General features: G+C 33.5%; 1 protein-coding gene across 2 annotated transcripts in view; it reads right to left on the reverse strand.

Annotated features, from left to right (window-relative positions):
• Positions 1–3,408: 3,408 nt before the first annotated feature.
• Positions 3,409–20,899, reverse strand: part of LOC126878965 (neuroguidin) — a 192,656-nt gene continuing 175,165 nt past the window's right edge. For both annotated transcript variants that reach the window (XM_050641831.1, XM_050641830.1), the window contains exon 4: positions 3,409–3,713. In XM_050641831.1, the coding sequence (XP_050497788.1) occupies positions 3,495–3,713 (219 nt within the window). In that variant the 3' untranslated portion in view covers positions 3,409–3,494. The remainder of the gene's footprint in view (positions 3,714–20,899) is intronic.

Here is a 20,899-nt window from a genome sequence, read left to right on the forward strand (position 1 = left end):
TCTCAAATGCTTCGAGCCTCTTCAGTGATGCTTCAGTTAAAGGTCCATGACTCCACGCCATACAAAAGAACGGAGAATACGTAGCATTTTAGTAAACAAACTTTTATTTCCAATTTTATATCGTGGCTGTTAAAGTTTTTTTTCATTTTGACGAAAGCTGATCTTGCCTTCTCGATCCTTATCTTAATTTCCGTCGATTGGTCCCACTGTTCATTTAAGTTTGCACCAATTTAACAAAAGTTGGTGATTTGTGTTATAGGTTGTTGGTTAACTAGTAATTGACCAGGTGGTATCCTATTTTTGCTTATAACCATGTATTTGGTTTTTTTGATGTTAAAATCAAGCCCAAACCTGCTACTTACTTCTGCCACCCTGGAGACAAGTATCCGCAGACCTTCAAGACTGTCTGCAAAAATGACAGTATCATCAGCGTATCTTATGTTGTTCAATCGTTCTCCGTTTATAAGTATTCCCTCGTCTACGTCCGTTAGCGCTAGGTTCATAATGTGCTCTGAATATGTATTGAACAATAATGGGGACAATATACATCCCTGTCGCACACCTCTTTTTATCTTTATGTCGTCTGTTAACTGATCCCCTACTCTAACAGCTGCAGTTTGTTAGTAAAACGAGCTATATATGTATATATTTAACGCCAAACGGGCGGACGGAAGAATGAAGCGCAAAGGTTTTCCATTGCTTTCATTTTTTCCCCGATGGGAGGTGTACAGTAGGAAAAACTCTTACTTCATAATATAATATGTGTGCTAAAATGTATATAATTTAGCGGTGGCGCCCAAAATCCCGACGGCCAAAACACCGACACGCCAGAATCCCGACAGGCCAAAATCCCGACATGCAACAATCCTCGCATAAGTAAAAATTCCGACCACTACATTTTGAACATTTATTGTTTTCTTTTCAAATGCAATACCAAATCATATAATATAGAGTATTGAAATTGAAAAAAATATTACTTACTAATAAGTACGGGTACTAATTATTATGTATTTTAAAACAAAAAATTATTGAAACAATTCATTTTATAATATAAAAGCTATACTTACTAAAATGGAAGGTTGTAAGTGACATGATAATATCTATTATATGAAAGTAAACTTGAATTCAGGATTTGATTATACATATATTATTGGACTAATATATTTGCAAAAAAAAAAATAATTTAATTCATATAGGTACCCATGTTAGAAATTTTATTTAGAAAATTAGTTCATATTAAATGGTAAATACTTTTGTAAAAATAAAAACAGATGACCATAAACAAAAAACAAGAAATAAATGTAATTATTTTAGGTCTGGATCCCGCGTATGAAAAAAAAGTTGATTAATAGCAAGCTGAAAATTTGTTAATAGCTTAAAGGTGTCTAGTCGGACAAACTTTCATATATGGGAACACTGGAACAGGGGAAGTTTTAATTGTGGAACAGGTTAAAAATTTGGAACGGTCAGATCACGAAAACGGTACATGTATTTTGTCCGACAGAACAGACTTAAACTCTCCGAACAGAGATTAAACTATCATGCAAAAATCAGACTGCTATTTATCACCAAATGGGCGTTTTAATGAGTGGAACATGTAGAATATGTCAAATGACACGTGATAAATAGCAGTATGATTTTTGCATGAGAGTTTAACCTCTGTTCGGAGAGTTTAAGTCTGTTCTGTCGGACAAAATAAATGTGCCGTTTTCGTGATCTGACCGTTCCAAATTTTTAACCTGTTCCACAATTAAAACTGCCCTATTCCAGTGTTCCCATATATCAAAGTTTATCCGACTAGACACCCTTAAGCTATTAACAAATTTTCAGCTTGCTATTAACCAACTTTTTTTTCATACGCGGGATCCAGACCTATATGTTAAAAAGAAACTTATCAAACCTGTCGTGATTCTGGCCTGTCGGGATTTTGGCCTGTCGGGATTCTGGCGTGTCGGATTTTGGCCATCGGGATTGTGGCTGTCGGGATTTTGGCTGTCGGGATTTTGGGGTAGACCCATAATTTAGGCATAAGTAGGTCGTTAAAGAGGTGTTGGTTCTATAATAACAAACAAAGCGAAGGTTGATAATGTAGCTAATTGGTGTAGTTTGTTTGGGTAACCTTGCAAATATGAAGCGTTGCTCACGTATAATCTAATTTCAAAGTCCAAGAGAAAGGAAGACATAAAAAGCCCGAGGAGGGGTTAAGTACGGATTATTATTATTGCTAACATTGTTCGTGATGGGTGTCTGAACGACCACCCCGTGAAACAACACCTCCTTAAGAGGAAACAGTAGCGATCAACAGGTAGCAAAAACGCGTTCCAAGATTGTGGCTGTAATTTTGAATATTTTTTCGAGATATTTGGCACACGTATTCGTAATATAATAAAGAATGGCGGTACAGAGCCCAATTTGAAAAATATATTAATATGTGGAAATTACTCTGTAATTAAATACAATATTAAAAAACGAGCATGTACCGCCATTAAGAAGAACAAAAAAATACACTTTCTTCAAATAAACTTTTTTATCCGATGCCTAGATTTTGTGTCATTTTGGAACTACTAAAATTTTTTATTTCATTAGTAGTTCCAAAATGACACAAAATCTAGGCATCGGATAAAAAAGTTTATTTGAAGAAAGTGTATTTTTTTGTTCTTCTTAATGGCGGTACAGGCTCGTTTTTTAATATTGTTTTTAATTACAGAGTAATTTCCACATATTAATATATTTTTCAAATTGGGCTCTGTACCGCCATTCTTTATTATATTACGAATACGTGTGCCAAATATCTCGAAAAAATATTCAAAATTACCGCCGCAATCTTGGAACCCGTTTTCGCTACCTGTTGATCGCTACTGTTTCACCTTAAGCCCTACGCTTATGGACGTTGTATCTTTAAATAAAAGTATAGTGTAGATTCAGTGTTTTTCCTAAGTTCGAGAGTTGGCCCTTTTCCCGCCCCTTAAGGACGAACACGACACCCCAGTTGGGCTAGTGTAGTGGAAGCTCAACGCTGATGTTCATCGTCGAGACGGTAATCACACTATACGAAGAATTGCTGATTTGCATGTTCCTGGGAACAGTAGAAGAAGTGGAAGGGCAAAGAAGACTTGGGAGATACGTTTAGGCAGGAAATGGAGGTAAACTGGCATTGATATTGGTATGACTCAAGATATAAACTTATAGGGATAGAAGCAAAGAAAATAGTATAGTGATAAATAAGAAAATAATTATAAACCGTTTCCATCTTATAAGTGTGATGCCTAAGGTTTACCAGATAAATACACAAACAAAATTAGAAATATAGACATAGCAGAAAAACAAAAGACAACCCAGCAATAAATCCATAAAGAATTTTTCAATTTGTACCAATTCACAACTTATAAGTTAAATAAAAATAGTCTCTTATTTTTTTTAAAAGATCCATATTTTTTATTCCAGTAACTACCATATCAATATGTTTTTAATAAAAGAGAAACATAAATACATATTTAAAGAAAACGTCTCTTCTTTAAGTTGCCTTTTTTATTACTAGAAAACTTCTTTTTTCTTTTGTTTCTCTGTGACCGTCCAAAATTTGTAATTTCATCTCCTAATGTTCCAAGTGTTGTCAACTGATGTTTTTTATGTTTCTCCGATTTACTCACTGATAAGCGTGTCATATATTTCTCTTCGTACTCTTGTCGCTCTTGTTGTTGTTTTGAAAGTACCTGCAAATAATCAAATAAAGTTATATTACAATATTAAAAAATTAATGAGTATTAGTTTCTGATATTTCACGAGATATTGAGATTAGAAATTTACGATAACCAACTTCTAATAGTATCTATAGCACAATTCATATTTTATTTCAAGTATCTCAATTTTTTTAAGGGCATAGGCGCAAAATGTCACCTATCAAATTGTTCAATGTGTTTTAAATCTACCTATTCATTTTTTTTTCGAATCCTGAGAAAACGTATTTTTGAAAAATTTAAACGCAGAATGAAAGATTACGTTATTTCCGAGGGCAGAAACTATCTGAAAACTTCTATAATGATTACATTAAACAAGTTACAGGGTGAAAAAAAAAAAAAAAAGAAAATTTAGTGTGCCTTTTAATTTCAAATTTCTCATTCAAAAGAAACTTTTTGGTTATTCTAAGGGACATACGGCCCTCGGTAATAATGCAGTCTTTCATTCTACGTTTAAATTTTTCAAAAATATTTATTAGTTTTCTCAGGATTCGAAAAAAAAATGTAATGCATTTAAAACACACTGAACATTTTGACAGACGACGTTTTGCGTCTGTGCCCTTAACGTGCTCCAGTATCGTTGTACAGGGTCCCGAAAAGATTGGTCATAAATTATACCACAGATTCTGGGGTCAAAAATAGGTTGATTGAACCTCACTTACCTATATACAATAGTGCACACAAAAAAAGTTACAGCCCTTTGAAGTTACAAAATGAAAACTGATTTTTTTTTCATATATCGAAAACTCTTAGAGATTTTTTATTGAAAATGGACATGTGGCATTCCTATGACAGCAACATCTTAAAAAAAAATTAATGTGAAATTTGTGCACCCCATAAAAATTTTATGGGGGTTTTGTTCCCTTAAACCCCCCAAACTTTTGTGTACGTTCCAATTAAATTATTATTGTGGCAGCATCAGTTAAACACCATGATACTATGACAAGAAGATAAATCAACGCGCATGATGGTCTTGCATCCCTATCGCTCACTGTGACGTAAACCAGAGACAACTTTCCTGGCGCCAAGTTGAATTCTTTATTTGTGTTCATGTTCATTCGTGTTAATACAATAGTTATCTCTCACGTATTGCTTTAGAACGTATTGAATGAGGTTTTTCTTTATTCGTTTATGTAGTAAAAACTTCAGTTTACTGTGTTAATATCATCTAATTTGTTTATCGAACGCAAGTTGCTTCCGGCTATCTGTACCTACTTTATAAAGAAGACTATTTTTTTTACCATGTATTGTGCAATGGTGGGTTGTTTAAGCAATAACAATAAAAAAGTAAAACTTTTTCGAAGTGTCGTTTTTTCGTGTTTCCTAGAGACAAACACATACGTAAAGTGTGGGTCTCCAAGTGTTTTCAGTGAGACAACACAGTGAGTTTTCAGTGTTTAATGTAGATACCGCGAGAATAATATGCTCAAAACGTTTTACAGAAGCTGACTATTGTTTAAAAGAAAAACTATTGGGATTACCTGACAACAAGTGGAAGTTAAGAAATGATGCAATACCTTCTCTTCATTTAATAAAGACCCCAAGTGCTAAAACATCGATTGAAAATACACGCAAAAGAAGAATAGAGATAAGAAATGTATTAAAAAACATGTAAGTATTTTGATTTTATACAAAATTTAACGACAGACAAAATGTTTCTATAGATACTAATGGCCATTTTAATAGAACTATGAATTCGAAGTAACACTTTATTCTTGATAGCTCCATAAATAACTCATCTTGGATGTATTCTTTACTACGAATATGGTAATGAAATGTGTTCTTTATATATTTAACTTTTACAGAGAAAACACAAATGAACTACAACCTGAAATGTCAAATGTGTTAGATCAGATTACAAAACAAGCAGTAGAAGAAACTTGCGACATTAAGGATATCGCTACTCAAACTGTAATATAAGAGAAAAAACCTATTTTTAAAATCTACAAATTTACATAATACATATTTGTTATGATCTACTTAAAAATTATTTAATTTAAGCGAAAACAACATAGTCAAAAAAGCCATGGAACACATAAAGAATTTGAAAACTGAAAATAAAAAATTGAAAGAACTTCTTAGTAGAGAGAAGGAGGAAAAAGTACAGAAAGAATTTCTACTAAAGGGCAGTTAAAAAAATTAAAAACTAAAAAACAAATTAAGTGGTCAATTGAATATATTGCTTCAGCAATTTCTTTGCACGCTGCAGGGGAAGGTCCTATCGTTTATTAAGAAAAAGAGGCTACCCCCTTCCAGCTGTAGATTCCGGATGCTAACGATAAATCGTTTGCTTGGGTAAACCACGTTTCTGAGGGTGGTTTACTAAAACCAACCCTGGAATTTGTAACTAAATGTAGTGAACTGGAACATATTTTTCGTACTTGTAATCGCAGTTCATTAAAAATTAGTAAACATTATCTTAAAAACCCATTAGAAGCCGCAAACCAAGTAAATCTCAGTGACGACGTAAACTCACTTTTTTTTAGATTAAGATCACTTTTATTTTAAAATAAGGATGCTAAATAAAAATATTAAAGATAAATTATAATATCCGCAAGAGAAAAATCATAAAAATTGTCAAATAATATCATAAATAAATAAATAATAATAAATAATATTCATAAAGTCTGAAGTATGACACGCTTTTCACCCCTTCTCGGGGGGTGAAAAACGCGTGTTTAAAATAAGCCCGGAAATGGATAAATTCACGGATTATAAGCAACTTTCGTTCTATAAAGCTTTTTACGTAAAACACTTTTCGAGTTATTCGCGATTGAAAATGTTGATTTTTCGATAAAAAAAACTACGTTTTCAGACCGTTTTTCGTAAATAAGTCAAAAAGTAAATATTTGATGGAAAAAATATTCGTAGCAAAAGTGTAACTTATAACCAAACGACAAAAAAAATGGTGTATCAGTAAAGTATATACATTGAGTAAAAGCAAAGTTGTAGCTCATGAAAACTACGTTCTTATTCGTCTAATTCCAAATCGAATAACTCAACGCCAAATCACCGAAAAATTAAGCACTTTTCCGGAAAAGCATATTAACATTTTTAAAGTATCTAAAAAAAACTTTAACCTGTTTTTTACAAAAGTTTCTAGCATCAAAAATAAACGAGTTACACTGAAAAAAAAGTTGGGCCCTTTTTTTGGTAAAAAAAATCCTGAAAACCTTCCTCTATTTAGCACCCTAAATAAAATTAATCGTTACCGCTTTACCATTTTTTTAACTGTATGTGTATTGTTTATATGATCTGTAAGTTTGATTGCTTTGAAGTGCTTATTTTGAAAAAAAAAAAATAGTTTTATAGTAAAAAAAAATTTCTAAAAATTTTTGAAAAATTTCCTTTTTTCCAAAATAACTTAAAAAGTATTAGTGATAAGAAAAATCTTAAAGAGTAAAAAAATGTAGGTTTTTGCTATTATAAATATGCTAGTTTCATTTTGTTTTTTCGTAAAACAAAAATTGGTTAAGATATGGCTGTTCAAAAGTTGCATACACTCGTGATTAGTGACTCCATCAAGCTTTTTCAACTATAACCCTTTCAAAAATAAACACTTTAAACCGGCGAGATTGACAGATCATATAAAAAATAGATAAGTAAGTAAATTGTTTGTAAGGCGGTAGCGATTAATTTCATTTGGGGAGCTAAACACGGGAAGATTTTCATGATTTTTTTACCAAAACAAAGAGGGTAACTTTATTTTAAGCGTAACTCGCTTATTTTTAATGCTAGAAACTTTTATAAACAATTAAAATAAATCTTTTTATTAACATTTTAAAAAAGTTTGAATGGGTTTTTCCAGAAAAGTGCTTAATTTTTCGGTGATTTCACCTTGAAATATTCGATTTGGAATTAGACGAATAAGAACATATTTTTCATGAGCTACAACTTTGTTTTTACTCGATTGATAGACTTTACTGATACATCATTTTTTTCGGTTTTTTATAAGCTACACTTTTGCTTAGGATATTTTTTCGATAAAATATTTACTTTTTGAGTTATTTGCGAAAAACCGTCTGAAAACGTAGTTTTTTGTCGAAAAATAAACATTTTCAATCGCAAATAACTCGAAAAGTATTGACTTACATAAAAAACTCTATAGAACAAAAGTTGCTTAAAATCAATCAATTTATTCATTTCCGGTCGTATCTTGAACGTATGATTTTTCACCCCCGAGAAGGGATGATTGTCACCCCCCAAGTAAAAGCAACCAACGGCACAATTTCAACTTTGAAGTGGAGGATAAGTAGAACCTAAATCCAAATTTTCATGCAATTTGGAGTTGCCCCTGAAAATTACACGGTATCGCCGTATTTCCCGTTCATTTACTGGGCTAAGTAATGAAACAGCGTTGCCATATGATTCATCGTCAAAATAAGATACACACAAGTTCCCTGGTTTAGTCTCGCAGTGACGTCATGCGCCAGTCGACTGAATTTAGAATTGCAAGTGTGCATATCTTCCTGTCATAGTATGATGGTTAAACACAATGTTTTTAAAACTCTTTATCCTCTTAGTACTTTTTCGATAAGCCAGTGTTTATCGAGATATTTTGAATATTTGTCGAATCCACCACATATTTGTATATTATATACGATTATAGAGACCTGTTAATAATCTGAAAATTTATTTATAATTTACATTTTTAGGTGTATTTTGAAAAAGAAGCCACATCTCGATAAAAGGTGACTTATCAAAAAAAAGACTAGGAGGCAAAAAAGTTTTAAAAACACTGTGTTTAACTAATGGTACCACAATACTAGTTTAATTGGAACGTACACGAACATTTGGGGGGTTTAAAGGAACAAAACCCCCATAAAATTTTTATGTAAACATATTAAAAAAAGCCGCATCTCGATAAAAAATGGCTTATCGAAAAAATACTAAGAGGCAAAAAAGATTTAAAAACGTTGTGTTTAACTAATGGTACCACAATAATGAATTAATTGGAACGTACACAAAAGTTTGGGGGGGTTTCAGGGAACAAAACCCCCATTAAAATTTTTATGGGGTGGACAAATTTCACTATAATTTTGTTTTAAGATGTTCCTGCCATAAGAATCATACATGTCCATTTTCAATAAAAAATCTCCAATAGTTTTCGATATATTGAAAAAAATCGATTTTTATTTTGTAACTTCAAAGGGCTGTACCTTTTTTATGAGCACATTTGTACTAAGGTAAGTTAGGTTCAATCGAACTATTTTTGACCCCAGAATGTGTGGTATAATTTATGACCAATCTTTTCGGGACAGCCTGTATATTTTGGCATAGCAACAATGATACTGAATCAATGAATACATTATTAAATAATTTTTAACAAACAGGACTATTTTCTCTTGTAATAATATTCTAACGTTAAGTTTCTGTAATTTGTGAAATTATTGTGACGTGGCATTACAATCGAAAAAGTAAGGATATCTTTAAATAATGTAACAAGACACTAGACTCTCACAGCAAAATTGTTGTGGGAAGTTTCTATAATTTGTAAAATTATTGCGACGTGGCATTACAATCGAAAATGTAATAATAGCTTTAAAAAATGTAACAATACACTAGACTCTCACAGCAAAAATAAATTATCCATCAGAAATAACATTTACAAACAATATATGACAGTCCAAAGAACACTTTTCATAAAAGAAATACGAATACTGAAGCACAAACGAATGATTGATTTCAAAGTAAAAGGCGTGTGCAGAACAGAAATATGCTTCCTCGGAAAGTCAAAGGTTGAAATGTTACTTGGCTCAATGGGAAAGCTTGGTTTTGGTTAACGGTGTACTCGAACGTTTTTGGGAAATTTCCGATGGAAAAGAGATGAAACATCAAATGGGATTGCAAGATCAAGACAAACAGCAGTATCGGCCAAATTTATGGAGTAAATACATGAGCTTATTTTTAAGAAACTACGACCTGCTACTGCTACTTTTTTACAGGGTCGGACACCATGAACATGTGAAAAAATGGTATTGCAAATGTGCAGTGCCTAGTAAGTGAAGTACTCGTACAAGAAGAGGTGCATGAAGCCATATAACGTTGGGGCTCCTTTTGAAAGGATTGACATTGATATCACCAGTGGTGGGATCATTATCGGTAGAATTCTATTTTGTTGACGTCACAAAAAGAATTCTACAATCGACAATTATTTTGGTATCACGTTAACTCGCTTGGAAAAGTAGAATAGGTGTTCGGCAATGTTCGGATATTCTAGTAGTGTTAAAAATATCGCTTCTTCTTCTTAAAAATATTGCTGTTTGACGTGTGGTTGTCTTTAGTTTGTGGTGGTTGTATTCAAAAAGCTAACCTAAAGATTATTATTTGCAATGTGTTTATTTTTGTCTTGTATTGTTTGGAACTCTTTTATTATAAATCACTGAATTTCTGGTTTTTACCTGTAACTAGGGCACATTGTTGAGTTAAAGGTATTTTTATGTAGGTATTTTTTCTATAAATTCCTGTTACTTTAAACGAAAAATAACACATTAATCGGTTGTAGGTTCATATCAATTAATTATTAATATAATATTTTGATACTTCTGTTAAATACTGATATAGTTCGATGTTTAGATGCTTCCTGCTCAGACCTAACATGGTACCTGGGGAAATCGGAGAGAAGAGGATATGGGACTACTGATGAGGGTAAAACCCGAAACGGGTATAGACTTTTCCTGCACTATCCGACTTAACCAGAGTATTATGCAGCTGCTGCCGTCTCCTGTTGCAAAGAAATTAAAAATGTTTATACATTTTTAATTAATTTACTCTTTTGTTGAGTACTAAGGAATCTTTCTTGCTGGAACTTTTACCACGCTGAGCAGACGGGACGTGAATTATTTAAAATTCCCTCATCTTAATTTCCTCGGCATGCTGTACGATTTATAATTTTTGACAATCTCAGGAGGTTGTAACCAAAGAAAGTATTCCAGCTGTTGTCAATCTGGTGGTATGGGAACGATATTTATTGTCGTTTTCTGTGCTACTTCGATTTATAACTTATTTTGTTTATAATATTTTTTATTTGTGTTTTTGAACCTTGAAAATCGGCATTATTCGATTTTTTCAGTTTTAAATTGTTTGTAACTCGAAAACCATTAATTTTAGAGAAAAATAACAAAAGATCTTTTTTGTTCTCAATGATCCAAAAAACCTAAAATCGTGTTTATCGGGACCGAAAAACTTTGTTTTTATAATTTGTTTTAATTTTTTTTTTAATAAATGTAGAAATAACTCCGAACTTAATGCAATTAGGTATAGGGAATATAACATTAAAAATAATCAGTATTTCTTAAGGACTTCAAAACGCAAAAAATATACAGGGTATTCCATATGAAATAAGAAAGTTAATTAGATTTTCCAGAAAAACGGATAATCTGACAACAATGTAATTACCTACAATATCGGCCGTATTAGAAAACCCTTAACCACCAAAATTTATAAAAATCGTGAAAGCCCTTTCCGAGATAATTGAGCGTTTCCATACATAAAACTCACTCTGTATATTATGTACTTAAATATATGCTGCCAATAAACAATTTACAAAATAACGTGTTATCACATATGATATTATATTACAAGTATCACAAAAAAATGTAGTATTTGTTATAGGTACTTAAACTGTGATATTTGTGTTCAAGAAACTTTGGCTAACAAAATAAAGAATAAGTAAAAAATTATAAGCTTTTAGGGCTGTCATCCAGACTTAAAAATTTTAAACATCAATCCTAGATCGGGAGGTGCAACATATGAAGAAACTCAAATGTAAAACCTTTTTGCAGCAGAGCTTTGAAAATAGAGATCAAAGCATTTTTCCATTTCCATCCTGACAAAGATTATTCTTACGTTGCACCATAATTTTCGATTCTTATCTAAGCAATCTATGTGGCAATCCATCGTGCCACGCTGAAAATTGATCTAAGACTCAATGGTGCCACGCGTATGTTTCGTAATCTGAGCTTAAGGCATGTCTAAAGCTTAAGATCTGTTGGTGCAACCAGGCATTAAACATCTTTATATAGGTAAGCCTTCAGAATACAAATAATGTGTGAAAAAGAATAAGCATTTTAAATTTTATCAAAAGATTAATTCAAACAAATTTTTATAAACAGACTTTCAAATAATTTAAATAACTTATTAAAAACAATCATAGTGAAGGTCAATCTTTTTTTATCCGCATCAACCACTAGGGTTATTAGTGGTAGGTTTATTAAACAAGTCGAGAAAATATTATACCTAATGAATAAATTATATTCTTTACTATAAGTATGGGTTGTTAAACAGTACACAAAATGTATTTACAATTATTATATAGAAAAAAGTTTTATTCGTCTAAGAAACATACATTCACCAATCTATTTTGACACAAAATTCTATTTTGTAGACATTTAAGGTATGTACCAGTATCACGAAAAAATAAAGTTGATGTCCCTATAATATAGCATATATGAAAGCCAAAAATGTTATTTAGGGAAGCAAACATTTGTTATTTCGTTATCCTGCTTATTACTTATTTCAAAATAAAAATTAATTGTATTTCTACACAACAGTCACTATGAAAAACCACGAGAAACTTTCTTTAAACGAACACATATCTTTAAAAAAGATAGCTTATAGATCCGCTGTGTACAAGACGGCTAGACAAAATGGAAACTGAGATTTCCCGGAGACCTGTTATTCGGTTTTCCTGGAGACAAAGAAATAGAAATCGATCATTATGCAGAACTTCGAAGATAAATACTACTAACGTTCCACATGGAAGGAATAAAATACAAATGAAAAGTGGTTGCATGAAACCCAGATGATTTGAAAATTAGTGGTCAAAAAATTGAAAATTGAAAAAAAATCGATTTTCATTTTGTAACTTCAAAGGGCTGTAACTTTTTTTATGAGCACATTTGTACTAAGGTAAGTTAGGTTCAATTGAACTATTTTTGACTCCAGAATGTGTGGTATAATTTATGACCAATCTTTTCGGGACACCCTGTATATTACACTCATTATGAATAGATTACATATATTATATAAATATATACAGTAGATTATATAAATACCTGGGTAAAGAACAGAAGAGTGGAATGAGCACATAAGCAGGATATCTGAATCAAGGATAGTAAGAATATCCAGGGACAAGTCACCGTTAGGCAGGAGAAGTATAGGACGCCCAAGGAAAAGATGGAATGACAACTTAGGGGCAGAATGAAAGGCACCGTTGAAGAAAAACAGGCAGTACTGCCATAGCCACCTTTACTTAACAAGCCATGAAGTTGAAACTTGGCAACATCTAATGGTAGACCGGTTAACTGTCAGTTCTCATTTAAATTTGGTTGTATACAATATTCACCATATTTACAGAGAAACTGAAAATTTTTACAGTGTTTCGTGCTACAAATTATAAAGAGCTTTAAAAGGTATGTTATTAAGATGATTCTAGTTCAAACAGCTTGTTTTTTGCAGAAAAGGAGAGACAACTGGTGGAGCAGATTACTATGATTATTTGCAAAGGGATGGTTTGCGCTTAGCAACAGATTCAGTAAAATGTATTTATTACACCTTTGTTTAACATTTGAATTTATTATTAACAATCCCAATCTTAAAAAATGATTTTTGCACAACAATTATTGTCACTTGATGTTATTATGATCTTTGGTAATGAAAAGTTTACAATAGCATGAAGGATTTCACTTACATTTTGAATTTTAGTCCGAATGTAGGGAAAATGCCTTCAAAGTTTATTCTGCTGTTATAAAAATTATGTGTAATATTGTTTTAAATAATTATACAAAAACAGCAGCCATCAAAGTAATGAATCTTCAAAAAAGTATAAAAAGAAAAGTAACGATAAGGGTGATAACAAAAAAGAAAGTTGTCTACTCTAAACCCCAACAATGCACATCAAACATTGTCAGCAATTGTTTTTATAGTTATTTCTAGCGATATTTTGCATATAATTTAAAATAAGATATTATTTATTTAAAACAAAGTATTTTACAAATTTTCTTGTCATTGTTTATTTTTTTGTATAATAAACGTTACTTACAAGGAATTACTTTTAATTTGATTTTGTAAAAGCTTCTAGTTAATATATTTTCCTGTTCGACTCAAAAAATACTATAAATTTTACTTGAATTTGTAATTTAAAATCGTGGTTTCGAAAGCGGTAGTCCGAAAGTTAGACTACCGACGTCATCAATTGCGACGTTGCCTTTTTCTCTTCATGGCTTGTAAAGTAAAGGTGGCTATGGTACTACCTATATAAAAGAAGAAGACACTCATTATTGGCGAGGAACCGCAATGGGCGGCGTCTGGTGGCGAATTTGAAAAGCATCAACTCTAGCAAAACATTGACTTTGTCATTAATTTATGTACATATTTGGGGTCAGTTTATGTTGTAATTAACAATGATTTCGACTTAAAAAAACTATTGCAGTGTTCCTCAGTATTCACTCCTAATATACTCCACGTGTAGTATGGTATATTTAGACCCCAACCCAGACATCCAAAGTGAAAGTTATCCTCCAACACCAAATTGTTCTATATGGTCCACATAATGTTCAGAAAAAAGTCACACCATTTTGAGCGTCGGGTTTGGGGGGGAGAGGGGGAGAAATCTGCAAATTCGTAGTTTTTTACGTTTTTCGTCAATATTTCTAAAACTAAGCGGTTTAGTATGAACAACCCTCTACACAAAATTGTTCTACATTAAATTTGAAATAAAAAAGGCCCTATGCATAACCCTTCTAAAATGAACGGTTCCAAAGTTACGGAGGTAGTATAGTATAATTGGTCCAAAAAAAAGGCCTAACCCAGACATCCAAAGTAAAAGTTTTCCTTCAACAATAAATTATTCTATATGGTCCACATATTGTTCAGTAAAAAGTTACACCATTTTGAGCGTCCGGTTTGGGGGGGAGATGGGGGAGAAGTCGGTAAATTAGTAGTTTTTTACGTTTTTCGTCAATATTTCTAAAACTATGCTTTAGCGTAAGGAATGTTCTATAGAAAAATGTTCTACATAAAATTTAAAATAAAAAAGGTTCTATACATAATTGTTATAAAATCAACGGTTCCAGAGTTACGAAGGGTGAAAAGTGGAGGTTTTCGATACTTTTTATATTTACCGATTTCTCCCCCCTCTCCCCCCCAAACCCGACGCTCAAAATGGTGTGACTTTTTTCTGAACATTATGTGGACCATATAGAACAATTTGGTGTTGGAGGATAACTTTCACTTTGGATGTCTGGGTTTTTGGTATAGTTATATCATAAATATTGCCCAAAAAATATAAAAAGTATCGAAAACCTCGACTTTTCACTCTCCGTAACTCTGGAACCGTTGATTTTATAACAATTATGTATAAAACATTTTTTGTTTTAAATTTCATGTAGAACATTTTTGTATATAACATTGTTTACGCTAAAGCATAGTTTTAGAAATATTGACAAAAAACTACTAATTTACCGGCTTCTCTCCCATCTCCCTCCCAAACTGGACGCTCAAAATGGTGTAACTTTTTACTGAACAATATGTGGACCATATAGAACATTTTGGAGTTGGAGGAAAACTTTTACTTTGGATGTTTGGGTTAGGCCTTTTTTTGGACCAGTTATACTATACTACCTCCGTAACTTTGGAACCATTCATTTTAGAAAGATTATGCATAGGGCCTTTTTTATTTCAAATTTAATGTAGAACAATTTTGTATAGAGGGTTGTTCATGCTAAACCGCATAGTTTTAGGAATATTGGCGAAAAACTTAAAAACTACGAATTTACCGATTTCTCCCCCTCTCCCCCCAAACCCGACGCTCAAAACGGTGTGACTTTTTTCTGGATATTCTGTGGACCATATAGAACAATTTGGTGTTGAAGGCCAGCTTTCACTTTGGATGTCTGGGTTATGCCATCTTTTGGATCAACTATACTATACTAGTAATGACGTAAACTAACCAATGCCTAATCACACATTTTGTTAATTTAACGTTTGTATTAAACGTAGTATTTTTTGTTTAAGCGACTGCAAAATTAAATAAATAAATAAAATGTAGTGTATTTTCTGTACATAGAATGTACATTGTTATGCAAAATATTCCGACCACCTCATAATTTCCAGAACACAATTATTATAAGATAAATTCACCTACTTAGTTTCCACTTTTTATTTAATTAAAAATTGTTATCTGTTGGTGTAAAATAAATTGTAGTGTACCTATTAACTAAATTAAAAACAAAATTAGAAATTCTAAGATAGATTAATACTTTATAAAACGCTGTGTGATTATCGGGGGGCCAGATTTTTTTATGAAAAAAAGGTAAAAACAAATCAATAGTTAGCATCAAATTTTAATGAATGCATACAGATAAAACATAATTTTGAGTCGTATTTAACCTATAAGATGTCTTAGTGGCAAAAATTAGTGGTTACTTTGGCAAAACACTCGTGTAAATAATTTTAATTTAGCGTTTTAGAACTGTGAGGTCAAATGACAAAATAAATTGTTTTCCTAGAGTTATCGTCCATCTTTGAAATTTTGAGCGCCATCTGTCGGAATTTAATTTTGCGAATGACCTTCTCCCGTCAAAATGTTGCTTTTCAATGTATATGGCATCTATTCATGTTGCCGTTCTTAAAAATTCTACCCATATATTGGGGGCTATGCTGTATCGTTTACGTAAAGTGATTACATACATGTGTAAAGTTCAGAATTACGTACATCAGATTACAGTCGTTAAAACATATAATGTGTAAAGTGGTATGAGAGCGTTCAAGTATTACGTAACGCAATTTTTGAAGATTTTTGACCCCTCTCCCCCCCATGTAACGCACCGTAACGTTTTTATGTACCCCCTCCCCCTACCTAAACGTTACGTAACACCTAAGTGACCATTTGAACCTAAATGGAAAACTAGGTTGCGAAAAGTACCGGAAGTCCGGTAAAAGGACTTTGTTATCATTTTAATCGCATTTGAGGTAATAATAAAAACTTACAATCATCATCCAGCCTCAAAAGTCCACTGCTGAACATAGGCCTCCACCCCTCGTTTCCAACCACGTCTATCCTGCGCCGCGCGCCGCTCTCATCCAGTTTTTATTTAGATTTCTTACGTCGTCTGTCCATCTTGTAGGCGGTCAACCGACGCTTCTCTTGTCTTCTCTTGGCCTCCATTCCAATAACTTTTTGTCCATCGCCCATCTGTTATTATGGCTATGTGTCCTGCCCATCTCCACTTCAACCTGGCTATACTTTTGATGACGTCAGTCACCTTTGTTCTTCTCCTGACTTCTTCGTTTTTGATTTTGTCTCGCAGAGTTATTCCTAACATTGACCGCTCCATTCTTCTCTGCGTTACTCTTGGTTTGGTAGCCGAGGCTTTAGGTAAGGTAAGTGTTTCTGATCCGTACGTCAAGACTGGGAGGACGCACTGATCAAATACTTTTCTCTTTAGGCATGTGGGCAACTCACTTTTAAAAGTTTCAATCAGTTTTCCAAATGCTGCCCACCCAAGAACGATTCTTCTTTTTAGTTCATGTGTCTGGTTATCCCTGCCAATCGTAATTTCATGTCCCATGATGAAGCACGACAAATTAGATAAACATAATGATATACATAAACTTGACACGGTCAACTTAAGGTAGGGTCATAGTCGGTAGAGTCTATTATTCAAAGTTACACAACCAAACGGAAGTTTTAGGAAATGACATAGGAAGTCATCACCTAAGGTCAGTGGCTAAATTGCGATTATGAATGGCTTCTCATTCCGACGAGTCAACTGGCGGGAATCCGCTCACTTCATCCCTAGCCTTCCTCAGTGTCTGGCCATCCATACCGTAAAGGGGGTTAGACAACATATTTTAATAGAGGGGGCTGAAATTCATAGGTCCTTGAAGTAAGAATAAACTTAGGCAAAACAAACAGGTTATATTTCGAACTATCACTAGTAACTGTACTAAGGACTTCTGATATCAATCTAGATACCAAAAAAAAAATAAAAAACAATTTTCAAAAAAAATAAAAGCGAAAGTAGTATATCCTAGAAGGATACCAAAAAAATAAAAAATAAAAAAAATAAAAAAATCAAACTTTTTATATGTAAAAAAAAGTTTTACTTCTATATCGGACTAACGCACGACATAAAAACATTTGAAGAAGGATTTTTAATATGTCCTTTCAACAAAACAAAAAAAAAATTTTATTCTTATTAACTAGGTAAAACAGTTCAAAGAACTGGGGTGTGAGCCAAACTGAGTTGCTCTGGAGATCAACGTGCGGAATCCCCTACACTACTTCCAGAGGCTCGTCTCCTTCGCGACAACATCAAAAAACAAATCAAAACGATAAAACATTTGGGAGTTCATCCCTTTTGATCGCAGTGGGACAATTCCCGACTATTGGTCTACACCACACATCAAAAAAAGGTTGTCGAGACAGCTCTAAAAAAATTAATGCGCGTCTCTCGTCCTGAAGGGAACGAGGCACTTGGGGACGGTTTTGCCGAAGCAAAGTTGTATTCTACGTACTAGGGTATCAGTGCATTACTGATCCCACGCCAAAATTTGTTGGAAGAGAAACAAATCCCTTCCAGGAAAAAGTTCGCAATTTGCGCGACTTTTCCTTTAACACGGACCACGGAGGAAATGGGATGTCGCTAAAAAAATTACCAAAGTATTTAGATTATAATAGGCTTTCAGATCAAAAATATTTTTTCTCCAAACTTGATCGCCAACGTTAAACTATACGTCGCGTTTACGCAAATTATATGTTTTTGCATTTCTCTGATATGCACGAGACAAATTTTTACGCACGGCCGTGAAAACTTCTTTAATTCCCGTTACTTCGGACGCGTAATTATCGAGATCACCCGGTAGGATTTCTATATCAACAAAATCATGGGGTATTTGACCGTAATAATTTCCAGACAACGGTACATGTCTAGCAAAATTTAAAAATGCCGGTGAATATTGGGTTACTTCATGTTTCGCGGTGTTTATGGCTTGCCGAATTTCATGTATGTGTTTATCCCAATCGCGGTGTTCGTCAATATAACTTCTGATTGCGGTACCAATAGTACGATTGCTCCGTTCAACAAAATTTACTTGGGGAGAATAAACTGCAGAGAACCAGATTTTTTGGACTGCATATCTCTCACAAAGATCTTTCATTATTTTACAATTTAAATTAGAAGCATTATCACACATAAGATGTTGTGGAACTCCATATATGATAAACACCTGTTCCTCTAAAAATTTACAGATATTTGAAACAGTAGCCTTGCGAAGAGGATGTAACAAAGTGTAGTTAGAAAACCAATCTGAGACCACCAGCAACCACGTAAAACCATTTCTACTTCTGGTTAAAGGGCCTATTAAATCAACGGCGATAATTTGCCATGGGTATTCGGCTTTTTTCTCTTTACCCATTTTACCCATTTGCGCCATATTTGGTGCTTTTTGTGCTCCACACGTTTTGCAGGCACGGACATATTTAACAACATCTCTTCGCATTTTTGGCCAGTAATAATTTTCGTGGATTCGAGCAAGAGTTTTATAGACACCAGGATGGGCACAAGTTGCAGGACCATGACACGAACTAATAACATCCTCACGTTGAGGTTTGGGAACAAGGACTTTCCACTCGATTAAATTTGAATTAAAAGGAAGACAAACCGGAATAAATTTGTATATGAGGTCGTTCTCTACTTTCCACTGTGGAAAACTTTCTGGGTTAGACAAAATTTTTGTACGCAAATCATCGTACCAAGGATCGATGCGATCAGCATCAACTTCAAGATAAGCAATTTGATCATTCTCATGAATCCTACTAAGTGCATCAGGCACCTTATGACATGCTCCTTTACGATGGATGATTCGGAAATCAAACTGTTTGAGACGCATAGCCCAACGACCTAAACGGCCTGTGGGATTTTTTAAATTTCGAAGCCATAACAACGAATAATGGTCAGTGATGAGGGTAAATTCAACACCATCTACGTAAGGACGAAATTTTTCAACAGCAAACAAAGCAGCAAGGGCCTCTTTCTCGGTGGTTCCATACGAACGTTCTGCTCTTGTCAAAGACCGACTAGCATAGGAAATCACCTTTTCTCTACCGTCTATTTCTTGAGTCAATACAGCTCCTAGACCGGTGTTACTTACGTCACACTGAATAGTGAAGGGACGAGAATAATCGGGTTGTACCAGAACTGGGGAAGATACTAAAGCTTCCTTTATGGCGATAAAAGCATTCTCAGCTTCTGATATCCAAACTATAGGTTCTTTCTTTTTCTTTCCTTTCAAAGGATCATTGATGGGAGAAACAAGGGTAGAAAAGTCTTTGACGAAGCGTCTATACCAAGAACAAAGACCAATAAAACGTTTAATCTCCGTTGTGTTAGTTGGACGGGGATAATTAACCATAGTTGAAATTTTGTCGGGGTCCGACCGAAGAGAGTTATCACCAACGATATAGCCTAAATACTTCAAAGTTGTTTTGAAAAATTCACATTTGTCTACATTTATCGTAAGGTTAGCATCCTTTAGTTTATCTCGAACTTGTCCTAACAAGGCAACGTGTTCCTCAGCAGTAGAAGAACAAACACTAATGTCATCCAAGTAAGTAAAAATAAAAGGTTCGAATTCTGGTCCAAAAATCTGATCTACTAATCTTTGCTGGGTTTGAGCACTATTACAAAGTATCACAGTAAATTGAAATGATCCACTACCAACAACAGCAAAAGCAGTTTTTTCCCGCGAAGATGGATCAAGAGGGATCTGCCAAAAAGCTTTTTTCAAATCTATAGAACTTATATATTTAGCGTTACGCAATAATGACAAAATTCGGTCAATATTGGGGAGAGGATATGTGTCATGACGAGTAACTTCATTAAGATTTCTGCCATCAAAACAAAACCTAAACTCACCTGTCTTTTTCTTTACAAGCAAGACTGGACTACACCAAGGACTGTTACTCGGTTCTATAACTTTAAGTTTGAGCATCTCATCTAATTCGCGATTTAAGATATCAGACATGTATGGCGACATAGGAAAAGGACGTTGTCGAAAAGGCTTTGCGTCACCCGTATCGATAGTCATTTTGATCTTATCTGTTCTTCCTATTCCATTCTTATTGTCTACGTCCTGAAAACTATGGATGACAGCATCCG

This window comes from Diabrotica virgifera, chromosome 1 (assembly GCF_917563875.1).
Source record: "Diabrotica virgifera virgifera chromosome 1, PGI_DIABVI_V3a".
In the NCBI taxonomy this organism is placed as follows: Eukaryota; Metazoa; Arthropoda; class Insecta; order Coleoptera; family Chrysomelidae; genus Diabrotica; species Diabrotica virgifera.